The sequence below is a fragment of the Tenrec ecaudatus genome, chromosome 6 (assembly GCF_050624435.1).
Source record: "Tenrec ecaudatus isolate mTenEca1 chromosome 6, mTenEca1.hap1, whole genome shotgun sequence".
Classification (NCBI taxonomy): domain Eukaryota; kingdom Metazoa; phylum Chordata; class Mammalia; order Afrosoricida; family Tenrecidae; genus Tenrec; species Tenrec ecaudatus.
The window spans coordinates 57,415,788-57,428,382 of record NC_134535.1 but is presented as its reverse complement, the minus strand read 5'-3'; the positions used below and the strand labels follow the sequence as shown (position 1 = coordinate 57,428,382).

The 12,595-nt window shown below is 38.6% G+C and overlaps 1 protein-coding gene across 1 annotated transcript in view; it reads left to right on the top strand.

The window, feature by feature from the left end:
- Positions 1-12,595, top strand: part of TRHDE (thyrotropin releasing hormone degrading enzyme) — a 524,500-nt gene that overhangs the window by 395,282 nt on the left and 116,623 nt on the right. The window contains exons 8-9 of the mRNA XM_075551269.1: positions 8,561-8,626; positions 9,242-9,429. Coding sequence (XP_075407384.1) covers positions 8,561-8,626; positions 9,242-9,429 — 254 coding nt within the window. The remainder of the gene's footprint in view (positions 1-8,560; positions 8,627-9,241; positions 9,430-12,595) is intronic.

The window sequence follows — 12,595 nt, the reverse complement described above, 5'->3', positions numbered from 1 at the left end:
ATCCAAGCATTTTTCTCCTTTAGGTTAATTCGTATAATTTCCTTTCATTGGCCCTCTGGAACATTTTGACTTCTCTTGGAAGTAAAGTTGAACAGAGAGAGGTTCAACCCAGATAGTTTTTTTTTTGAGCTTGCTCATAAAGTTTCTAATGTATCCTGATCTTTTTTGCATCATGTATATTTTTCTAAAGATTTATATTGTTTTCTGAGCACATGCTTGTAAGGTATACATTAATATTATCAGATGACTGGTAAGGGCCAAATTCCTTACCCAGTTCTTCTGAGTGTGTTGTCATTGAGTTGAACTTGACTCGTAGTGAGTCTTTGTGTAACTGAAAAACAAACAAACACCACACTGCTTAGTCCTGAGATAAACTCACAATTGTTATATTTGTGCCACCATATATATTTATCTTACCAAGGATTTCCTTGCTGTGCACATCCAATATCTCTCAATTAAAATGCATTTTCATTTCCTGTAGTCTCCTGCACTGGGTGCTGAGCAAGAGTAGGGTGGGGGCGGTGATGGTCATAGACGTGACTTAACGTCAGTGCCCTCTTGTTTCCTAGGAAATAGTGCATTTTGCCAGCCAAGACCAAGTATGTCTGTTTGGTAAGCTTGTAGTGGTCTAAGTCCTTTACCGGGGCATTCAGCAAAGGCAGTTCCCAAACTTCAGTTTTACCAATAGATACATTTTATGTCTGAGTAATATTTCACTCTCGCAGTGAAAGTGAGAAGTAGGGCTATTTTAGTACTCCAGAGCACCCCAACAGACTATTACTTTCACACTATTTCACTTACAGGTGTAGGACCCTGTCAGGTTGTTCTGGAACACAGTACACATCCCAAAATAGAAATAACTGCCTTTCTGCTGGTGTGCCTGCATGTTGGAGTGTGATCTATAATTAATACATAAAATACATATAAAAACAAACCTGGTATAAGAATGTTTCGCTGTCTTTAATTAAAAATCAAATGAATAGACAACTAAAAATCTTCATGGACTTACAGTTTATTTTGAGTGAAAATCGTCTGCCATACTGAGTAGCTTATCATGAAAGTATGAGTTTTAAAATACTCATTAATTAAGTAGAATGATGAAATTTTTAAACGTGCAAAATTGCATTTTGCTCCTGGAGAAATATCTGGATCCTCCTATAGCCAATCAAACTACTTAGGGAGATAACTTTTGGCATAAACACACATTAAAAAAAACCCACAGAATCAGAATGACATATCAACAATAAAGTACTTTTCAGCGATTGTTCTGCATATTTAAATAGCTTTGTTCTTAAATGGCACCTTGCTGTTTTATGGTGGCTGGAAACCTCCAGATCTTGACAAGTGAGTAAGGGTTCCAAGAGATCAAATGTTCTTCTGGGAAGCTTGACCACAGTTGAATGGTAAATAGGTACAATTAATACCTGTGCCTCTGTTTCCTCCTCTGTTCTTCTCTCTGATAATGAAAATGTGGACTTTACTGCTTTTATTTTGTTTTATGCTTTGTCACTGCTTTGATGCTCATTTTACATAATCTCATAATCTCTAACTAGTCTTCTCATATTACCTAAAATAGCATCTGGTCTATACTCCAGCTTTGTGGTGTTTTACTTTGTCATCTGTCACTGTGTGAGTCTCCTTGCTGCTTTCGTTCAAGGTCAGGGATTGTAGAGACATCCTCTGAATGCTGGCACAGGCCAGCGTTCCAATAGATTTTATCCCACTCTCGGTGACATTGCTGTGACCTGGCAGTTTGTAATCTGTGGTGGTCGTGTTCATGGACCCCTTCAGGTTACCACACTCTCACAGTGCACACACTGGCACAGATTGGAGTCCGGAGCTCGTGGTCCTTCCTCTGCTTATGGACCTCGGCTGTGGAAGCTTTTGTAAAGACAAGAAAGTAGCTTATTATAATTATGCACTGTCGTCGCTGTCGCTTTATGTGCACCTCTGTCTAAGAGCTTCTGCACAGGCTGCATCCCTTTCAGTTTCTGTGTGTGTACAGGTTTGTGTGTGTGGACTTTAACCTTCTGGTCTGCCTCTTTTGAAAACTTTCCCCGATACTTATTATGCGGAGCCCTGGTGGTGGAGGGGTTCTGTGTTGGCTGTGACTCACAGAGTTACAGTCTCAGAGACTCACAGGGGCAGGTCCCCCGTGCTACTGGGTTACTGTGAGGACTCATCCACTCGTTGACAGTGAGTCCATTTTATAACACACACGAAAGCTGGCACTTACGTGGACTAATTAGTGCTTGATGTTTTTATTTTATAGACGTTTCATGAGACAGTTTTTTCTATGGGTTATTAGGGAAATTTAGCCATATCTTTGTTTTGTTTGTTCAGCTTACGGCACCTTTTAGTATTCTATCAGTTAGGGTTTGGAGTTGCAAGCCACAGAAGCAAATTCCAGCTGTATTATCCAGAACAAATTTAGTGCAGGGTTCAAAGGTAGCGCATTGGGTCAAAAGAAAGGCTAAATAGCTGGGCTTTGGAAATAGAGTAGTAACTAAAGGGTTCTGTGAAATACAGAGAGGCAGCCAGAGTCGAGCTACAGAACTCTCAGATCCAGTTGCTGACATGGCCCCCACCCAGCTCCTGTCACCAAGACAGGACATACGTTTCAATGATCTTCCCTTCTTTGCTCTACTCCACGGGCATCCACAGACCTCAAAGGGAGCATGGTGTCGTCTGAGGACAGGGGGCGCGCCCATCCTCTCTTACCAGAGAGAGTTGCAAGTGTGCCTGTAGTATTGTGTCCCTCTCCTTGCTTTCTTATAAGAGTCCGTATTGAATTATTGCCCCCATCGAAAAGTGCTGTTTAAATGTCGGAAAGCCAAACACTGACATATTTTGGTATCAATTGTTCAAGGCACATTTTATCGTGATAGAAAGAAATAATGTTTTAAACCTGTCTCAACCTTCCTGCCATACAGTCAGGAAAAAAAAATCAATGCCTGAATTTATTTATCATTTCTCAAACTAGTCGTGCAAGTAGATGACATCCTCATACCAGAGTCACTGAGTGCAACACGGGGCCCTTGGTCTCACTGTAGAAAGCATTGTTCATGGTGTGCTCATGAACGAGTCTTCCCTTTTACTCATGAACTGAATTCTGATTTTGTTCAACGTCTCACCTTCACCTATTCTAGGCAGCCATATCCTGCTAAGGACTGGATTCTGCCTTTTGCAAGATCCAAATGGTACTGCTTAGTGCATCAGAAGCATGTTTTAGCTAGGTTGGTTAAATTATATACTAAATAATCCTAATATTGTATAATTCATGACATCATAAAATTCTGATAAAGGAGAAATTTGAGGTATTGGCTGCAGGATATGAAGCAAAGGTCTCTTGAGTCTTTAACATCTGATGGAAGGAACAATTCTGTCTCTGCCGACTGTAATATCTGAATCTTGTGCTTGGGTCTCAGCTGCTATGAGCCCAAACTGGAGGAAAGATTCCACTAAGGGGGCTCAGTGAAGCGCTCCGGAGGGAGGGGCTGCACCTCTACTGTAATCTTCCTTTTCTTAGAGGATGGGACACGTTTATATCACTTTAAAAGTCATCCTGGGGAAAAAAATAAAGAAAAGTCATCATAGGGTAAATTTTCGTTTTACTTTCAGCTAAACACATCTAAAGTACGTCATGCATCTTTGGTTTTTATTGAATGGTCCCTCTGTAACCTGAGGGATAGACTACTCATGCAGCTAATCTGCTGCCCTAACACACGGAAAGACTCATTAATAAGAGAGTAAGCATTCCATAACTATTTGCATGTAAATCTTGAAAGATAATAGGCCTTTACTTCCTCAGCTCAACATTTTACTTTCCCTCTGGCCTTTCTTAGTCCCACTGGCTTTTATATATGAAACGTTATGAACTGTACTACTTGTTAGCCAAAAGTGGAAAACCAAAAATGGTATTATATTCAATCATTCAAAATCTTTTGATGATATTGTATGTAACTGCATATGTATTAATGTAAATTATATATAACAAATAAACACTGAGAAAAATGAGTTTGAGTATTTGAGCGAATCTGGTGTGAATAGTAAGGAGCACTGTTGGTGTGTGAGCTGCTAATCTCAAGGTCAGTTGTTCAAACCCAACAGCCACAGAAGAAAGATGAGCCTGTGCATGCCTGTCCAGATGTGGTTGGGAAAGCCTATACAGAGTTGCTATGAGTCAGAATGAACTCAGTGGCACTGGGTTTGGTTTTCTTGCTTTTATCAGTGTAATAAATCTTTTACTTCATTGCAAATTAGTAATAGAAAAGCATATTGACTAAGGAACCTCAGAAAACACACGCAGATTGAGCATTTATTGCGTACTATATTGGGAACACAGTTTGGTTAAACAGTGATAAGCCAAAACAACCAGGTCCTTACCTTACACAATAGAGCCCTGGTGGTATATTAGATCACTTATTGAACTGCTAAGTGCAAGGTCAATAGTTCAAAAGTACCAGCTGCTCTATATGATTTCTGCTCCTGTAAAGATTTATAACTTTAGACACCCAAAGGGGGCAATTCTACTTTGTGGTATACATCAGAATCAATTGGATACCAGTACCATTTTGTTTTTGACCTTATGGCGAGAGGCGCTAGTCCTGCAGTGGGGAAGTGTTCTGTGCTAACCAAAAGCAAAGTAGTTTTAACCAAACATGGCAGATCTCTGTAAAACAAAAGAAGCAAAATTCTAGGAAATGCTACCGGAAGTGTGACTCCCTCCTACAGGACGACCATGCAGTGGAAACAGCTGGATGCCAATGGTTTGGGTGGGATTTACTTAGGGAGTTTTTAGATTATGTGGGCAGTTAAATTAATGAGCAGGCAATTGAAACACAGAGTAATATGTCTTCTGATAGGGTACAAGGTACTTGGCTCAGAATTAGAAAGGAGGCAGAAGTGGGCAAAGATTCTCAGGGAAAATGCATTAAAATTGAGACTTGACTATTAAAGTGAATTTGCACAGTAAAGGAGAAAGGTAAAGTTTGAGTGGAGAACTAGGAAATAGAGAAAATATTGTATTAGGCATCTTCAAATAAAGTAGCTAATCTGAGACTGGGCAACAAGTGCTAAGAGGCTTGAGGAAGTACAGCGGGGCTAGTCCATGAGGGAGCTCAAGGTGTAGTGTTTTCTGAGCACACCGTATTGGCTGGCTAGCACAGTGGTGTGTGGTAGGGTTGAAAGAGAGAAGAAGCAGTGGCAGGCGCTGTGTCCAGGTGAGAAGCTGTAATGTGTAGCGTGGCACCTTAGAGGAAGATTCAGGATATCAGAGCAGTAATGTGACGGGAAGGACGGGAAGGCGTGAAAGATGACTCTTTGGTTCACATTCATCATTGGGGAAAAGCCCTCAAGAAGAGACAGTTTGGGGGAAGAGAGTGAGTTTAGCTTTCTTTGAATATGACCCTTAATTATCTTTGGGGAATCTAGTGGATATTGGGCTGTAGACATATGTATGGGGTTTGGATATGGACCAGGGTCTGTGATTTCAAATTTCCTGATATCTTAAATGATTATATTACCTATCCCAATGTTATGTGAATTAAGTGAAGGAATATAAAGCAATTCAGTGTTAAGAGAGGCAAATGACATTATAGTTTTTATGTGAAACATTCCTTAATTATTAGTGATGCTACCCTTTGGTTGGTTACGTAATTCAGTTTCCTATTCAGTAGCCTGAGCTTATTAAGAAGATTATTGTAGCTAATATCACCTCAATCACTATTGGTGGTGTAGTAGTTACGTGTGGGACTGTGATCCACATGGCTGGCAGTTCAAACCCACCAGCAGGTACATGGGAGGAAGACAGGGCTATCTACTCCCATAAACAGTTACAGTTCAGAAACCCTCGGAGGGTCTCTAGGAGTCAGCATTGACTTGATGGCAGAGAGGTTTGGGTTATATAATATTGAACCTTCCTTTTAACTACATTTTAAAGTAGTTCACTTCACTTTTAACTACTATGCATGTTGGCTTTCCCCATAGGGAGATATATCAGAATATGCTTTCGGTTAATCCCTTTTTAACTTGTAATCAGTTTATATTGCTAGATAGGTCTCATAAGTATATTCAACTAATCATCTTCATTATTTTCAACTTCTTTCATTTCTGAAATATCTAGTATAGACAGCCCATCACTGTTCTTACAGTGGATGTCAAAGCATTATACTTTATACATTTATATTGTAATGTCATATCTAATGTTGTTGGATTTTCATATATGTGTCTATATTTATTAATAAATTTTTATCCAATCATTGTCATATTCATTTACTGGTAGGTTAGAATAGAACTTAAAGTCGTTCGATGCAAACATGCACCAACCATTGGAATTGCTTTGGCTCTGTGATTTTTGGTCCAAGACTTTCACAGCTTCAGTCACAGGGACCTACTCAAATTGCATCTTGTTATTTACATTTTTTTCTCAACGACCTTTTGCCCATTACTGTTCCTCCATTCCCACGAAACCTTCCTGGTCTATACTAAGTGCATTATACAATTCATGGAAATAAGAGAACAAATAGATGATATGGTTTTTAATAGGCATGATCACTATCCTCACATTTTCTTTGTAATTCTCCAAAGACTAAGAATATATTTACATATGTACATCGTCGTTGTATAAGAGAAAGGCTGGGATAACTAAAGAATATGTGTTTGGGGAGGAAAGACAGTTGAAATCTGAAGAATTCCAATGCCATGAATATTGAAGCTGATGGGAGTCCAACAAAAACATACCATTTCTATCCTGAATATCCAGCCTGGCATATGAAGACCCCCTTCTTAATCCTGACTGATTGCCATTTCAGCTTGTTAGAAACAAATTGGAGCCTTATACAGAATTGGGAGAGTAAAAAAGACATTGAGCTAATGATCAAAATCAAGCTAAGATCCAACCGATCTCATGGTAGACTGACTGTAGATATTCTGATCCACCCCAAGGGGAAACCTGTATTCCTGCATCGGTCCTTTCCAGATCCATCGGTGTCCCTTCGCTGCCTCTCTTTTATTATCCCAATACCTCTGCATAAACAGAACTCAACAATAATAGTTCTCATTTAAATAGATGTTTCACATACATTTATAAGTTTCAATGTCCATTGTTTTTCAGTGTATTCAAGAGATTCCCCCAAGATACACACACAAACAAATTAAAAGCAAAATTTCTAATAATTTTAACACCTAATCAGAAAATGATTTAAATCCTAGTCCCGGGGTTCAAATGGAGAGTGCTTCATATAGCTCTCCTACCCAAAGCTAAACTCCAGGTTCAGATTAGTTCTTTGGAGATCTAAATTCGCAGTAAAGTTGTCCAGAGCATCTTGATGAGAAATCTGTCATTGCTAAGTCAATGTGGATGTTGCTTCTCCAGGCGTCTGATTAAGTGGGAGGTGCCATCTGAACATGTGAGTTGCCCACAAAAGCTCAATCTGTCACAGGTGCTACAATTTGTATTTCAGAAAATCTGCTTCTACAACTTTAATTATCTCCAAAGCATCCCACTTTACATAAAGTTCTCAATGGAGTCAGCATTTTTCCCCCAGTTTCAGAACTGGCATGTAAATTAAGCATTTGCCTGTTACCTCCAAGATCTAGGGCTGAAAGGATCTCAAATGAGACACTTTGCTTAACATCATCTATGTTCTTCTCCTTCTCCCACTTCGACATCGGAAAACTAAGTGCCCAGTCGTCATAACTGAGGACGCATTCACCGCGATGCATCCATGCCTCCCAGAGAGGAGGAAGGCTTAAATTAGAAAGAGAGTGTGTAGGTTTAACTAATAGTTGGGAATTCCTAAATTAAAAAAAAAATTAGACCAGGATAAAATTTCTTTTTAATAATACTTTTTGCATCAAGTCAATGAAAAGCAATGTTTATCCCTGTGATAATAGGCACCTTCGCACTAGAAAGCCTTTGACAACAGTCCTCTTTGGGCAAAGCGATGCCTCGTACCTGTTTCACTAACAGAAGGCCATTGGGACTCATCTAAGCTGGCTACGTAGACAAAAATCAGCCAGTCCCACTTGACCAAATCTTTCTTAGTTAGGCCTTCTGATAAGGGTCACACACAACCACACGTTGCTTTCATTTTATACTCTTCCATGGAATCTGAACTCGAAAGACATCCACCGCAGTAAAGATTTGTTATTGTCAGAGTTGTTCTTATCCCATGAAATATTTTTTAGATTCCAGTCTAAAATCCTGATGGGCAAGGTTTCCCAAAATATTACACTGGGGAGGTAATTTAATTCAAAAAGCCAAGGTTGACATGATAAATGAAGGGATGTTTTTTGACCCCCCCAAATCTATAAATGATTCAACTCTCAAAAATAATTTTTAAAGATTAAAGTTATTTGATACTTAATTAGAAAATATGCTATGCTTAAGTTTTTTTGAATAGTTTAAAATTTAATTCTTATAAACCTTTATGAGTATTTCTCTTTGTATCAATATAAGCACAGCAAATAGAATTGTTTATTTGACTTGAGAAATGATTATATTAACTGGTAATTGCTTAGCAGTTAAATTGTAATTCAAATCTTATTTTCTTTGTAGGATTATTTAACCATTCATAAGTATGGCAACGCAGCCAGAAATGATCTCTGGAATGCCTTCTCAGAGGTAAAGTATAGGAAGAAAAAGAACCCAAACCATTGGTAACTTTTATTGACGCTGACAGTATGTTTTCATTTTGAGCTTTTTTTTCCTTTGTCGCATATTATTTATAAATGTATAGTAATGAGCTATATAAAATGTAATAAAAAATACAATGGGATTTAAATGTACTTAATGTTATTGATGCCTTTCCTACTTTAAAAAGATAATACTTATGGAATACAATTTTAATATATTTGGGAAGTGAGTCATGCTAAAATGAGAAATACTGCAAGTTTTTAAGGAAATATGTTTTCTTGTGTGAATGACAAATATTTAAATATACCAACTAGACACACTGGGGATATTTAATGATGCTGCATGTATTTACTTTACCAGTAAAATGTATTCTATTCTCCATTATGTAAAAAAAATTAATGCTAATGAAACTTCCATATATATATGCATGAAGCCTAACTTAAGGTGAGAAAATTAATTTTAGTAACACATTATATTAGCTTCACTGATCTTGAAATGTTTCATATTTAGGTAAATATTAAAGGTAAAAGTGAAAATGACTTAATATAATTATATGTATAATTCATGCTTATAAAGCTCATTTATCCAATTTGGGTTCTAAAGGCTTTGAAGAGGAATGGAAAATATGTAAATATACAAGAAGTCATGGATCAGTGGACGCTCCAGAAGGGCTATCCTGTTATCACCATCTTGGGAAATGCAACAGCCGAAAAGAGGGTAACCATTACGCAGCAACGCTTCATTTATGATATAAGTGCTAAGACCAAAACCTTTGAACATCGAAACAGCAGGTACCACTGACTCTCTTTTAATTTAACATGAATATAGGAACTTTTCTTCTTGCCATTCACCTTTTAATTTTAATATTTTAAGATAATTTTGACAACATAATTCTGAAATATAAGTTAAGACTCTTTTTATTTCTTTATTTCCATATGGTATTTTTGATTCCTTTTACTGCCGATACCTTACATATTTTAACCCCCTGATTGATGAGCACACTTATGGTATTTCATTGAAGACTATTTTAAATTATTCTAATGATTTTAAATGTGAGAAATGATATTTTACTTTTTGTTATAATATTTTTTAATCATCTTTAAGAAAGTTAAGGTGTGTTGTGAATTGAATGGGATCAATCTAGAAAACCAAATCAAAAGTATTTAGATAATAAATATTATCCTAGTTAACAAAACTCAAAAACTAAATAAATACCTTAAGGTGATCTTAATTAGAAGTGGCAATATGAAAATATATTCTCTTTCCCTCAAATTTGGTGTTTAAAACTACAGAAAACACACCTGAATTTTGATTTGCTATGAATTTAACGTTGGGGAACCCATTTAATTACTTAAAATTCAGAATATAAACATTCTATCCAATTTTTCTAGTTTATTTTTACTTTTTTGTTTCAGTAAAGACTGAGTCAATGTAAGAAAGTACACTTCAAATCAGGCAGTTTTTAAATTTATATATAGAATGCCCTGGTAAGGGATTGGAGGAGTGAAGGGAGGGCAAGTATAGAGATCAAAAGTAATAAGTAAATTGAAGTGCTCATATTAGTTTACTCATGCTGTGTCCTATCACCTTGGGAAATTAGGATGCTGGACTTCATCATCCATTATTATGTAGGATTGGTGGGGAATATTTTAAACTTACATGAATGGATAGCATCTCCAAGTTAGCTTGATGTGAATAAAAGTGTTAGGGAGATTCGTGAACATTTTCTGGTGGCTGATATTGGAACTCCATTTAAGAAAACATGAAGTCTTCACTATTGTGTTGAGATAAATACTGGGATAGCAGCTAAACTATACGATACAATACGATACTATACGATACTATAGGTGTAGGAAGGAGCTGGGCTCCACAGCAGTTAGAATGGAAAGATTGGCCCTGGGGCCGCACCCAGCCATGCTGTCGGGGACAGACTTGCAGGTCTGCTGCCATACAGATGAAAACCCAATTCTGCGCCATCAGGTCGATGGCGACTCCTACCCCCCTAAACACAGGGTTGAACTAGCCTGGGAGTTTCTGAGACTGTGGCTGGGGCTGGGAGTAGGACCCCCCTTCTTTCTCTGGCGGAAGAGCTGGAGGCTTCAAACTGCTGACTTTGCAGTTAGTTCTACTCTCGTCACGATGGGGGCACATGGAGGTTAAAGGCTCGAGAGAGGCCTTCACCAGGTATGAGGAGTTGCCTTTTGCAATTAAACTGCTCGAACACGCAGAATAACACGCCTCCCTTCCACCCTGTCGGGATCTGCCTGTCACTGCTTCATCCCCTTCTCTGGGTCCCCACAGCTGCCAAAGGCTGCCCTCATCGCCCACCGTCTGGCCCCAGGCGAAACATGCTTCAGCATGGACCACGAAGTACACAAAAACGACTTGACTGTGGCAAGGCCAGATTCGGGCCATGCCTTTGAGAATGATCAGTCTGACACAGGCCTCCCCGATGCAGAAAAACAGAAAGGACACCCAGATGACAGAACAAATATTGAACAAAAATACTCTGCCAGCCCATAGCCTGCATCAGAGGTGTCAGCCAGGCGCCTGGCTCTTCACGGGGGAAAGTCTCTCAGCATGAGTAAGCATTTGTAGCACAGAGCGCTTAGCTTCTGCTGGCATTATAAAACCACCTGGATGGTTCTGAATCTGAGAAATTGGTATATAAAAATGTTGAGGAAAATTAAAATCCCTTTGGTGGCGTAGTGTTTAAGTGCTCAGCCGCCAGCAAAGATCTGTATGTCGAAGCTGCCAGCCACTCCCTGGCAGAAAGGGGGAGCAGTGTGCTCCCATTAAGATAGCAGACCGGGAAAACCCTAAGGCAGTTGTACCCCAGCCTGTCGGAGGACCATGCGTCAGAATCCATTTAATGGCAAACAGCGCAAAAAATATATACATGGCATTCTATTATAAGATATAATAATTATGTATAAACTATCAAGGGACCAGGGGTGGGACCAGGGAGGGGGACGGGGGAAAAAAAGGGAAACCGAGCTGATTCAAGGAACCCAAGTGGAAGGTGAATTATGAGAATGACGAGTGCAACGAATGTATAAGAGTACTTTGCTCAATTGATGTATGTAAGGATTGTGATAAGAGCCTTATGAGCCCCAATAAAAAGATTTTAAAAAAAACAACAAAAAATAATTTTCCTAGTAGGACAGAATCCATCTCTAGATGAGAATTTACTATTTCCCACTTAGATTATTACTTCATTTATATTAATGTTCAGTTAAAGCTTGAAAATCAAGTCTGTCTGCTCCTTGTACAAGCCTTCCGAGGTCTCTAGAAGAGACATTGCTGACGTGCTAAAATAAATGTTTCCCACGGCTCTCAACTTTTCACCTACTGACTTGGATCATTCATTGGAGGGGCAACTGGGAACTCACAGACAATATTTGAGATTAAAGGGTTTAATTTAAGGAAGTTTATAGGTTACATACAATAAAGGTGAAAAATACATAGGACATGGTTGTCCTGTCAGGAGAAGTCACCAAGTTCTCTTCCAGGTGATAACAAAGACCCAGCAAGCATGGCACTCCTGTGTAAGGTTCAGCCCAAAGCACTTAGCTCCAGCTCTGTGCATCAGCAAACCCAGTTAAGTGGCCAAAGGCGCCCCACTCTACAGGCCAGCCGCAGGTCCCAAAGCACTCAGCTTTACTGATCATGACTTTCGCTTTGCCATGATTGTTCTGTGGGACAATTATCATTACCTCTTACCTGGAACATTTTAAATGTGTAAAGTAATTATTTTTCCATGTGTAATAAATGTACATCCTAGCTGTTAAGTAGAGGAAGAATGAATCTTTGCTATTTCTAACAATTGCATATATTTAGTAATGTGTTTAAGTGCATCAAATACTTGGTAGGACTTTGGTACACAGGAAGTTGTGAATTTTCGTAGTTTGTTTTTCCTTTATTTCATTATAAATTTAATACATTTCCCTGTTAACT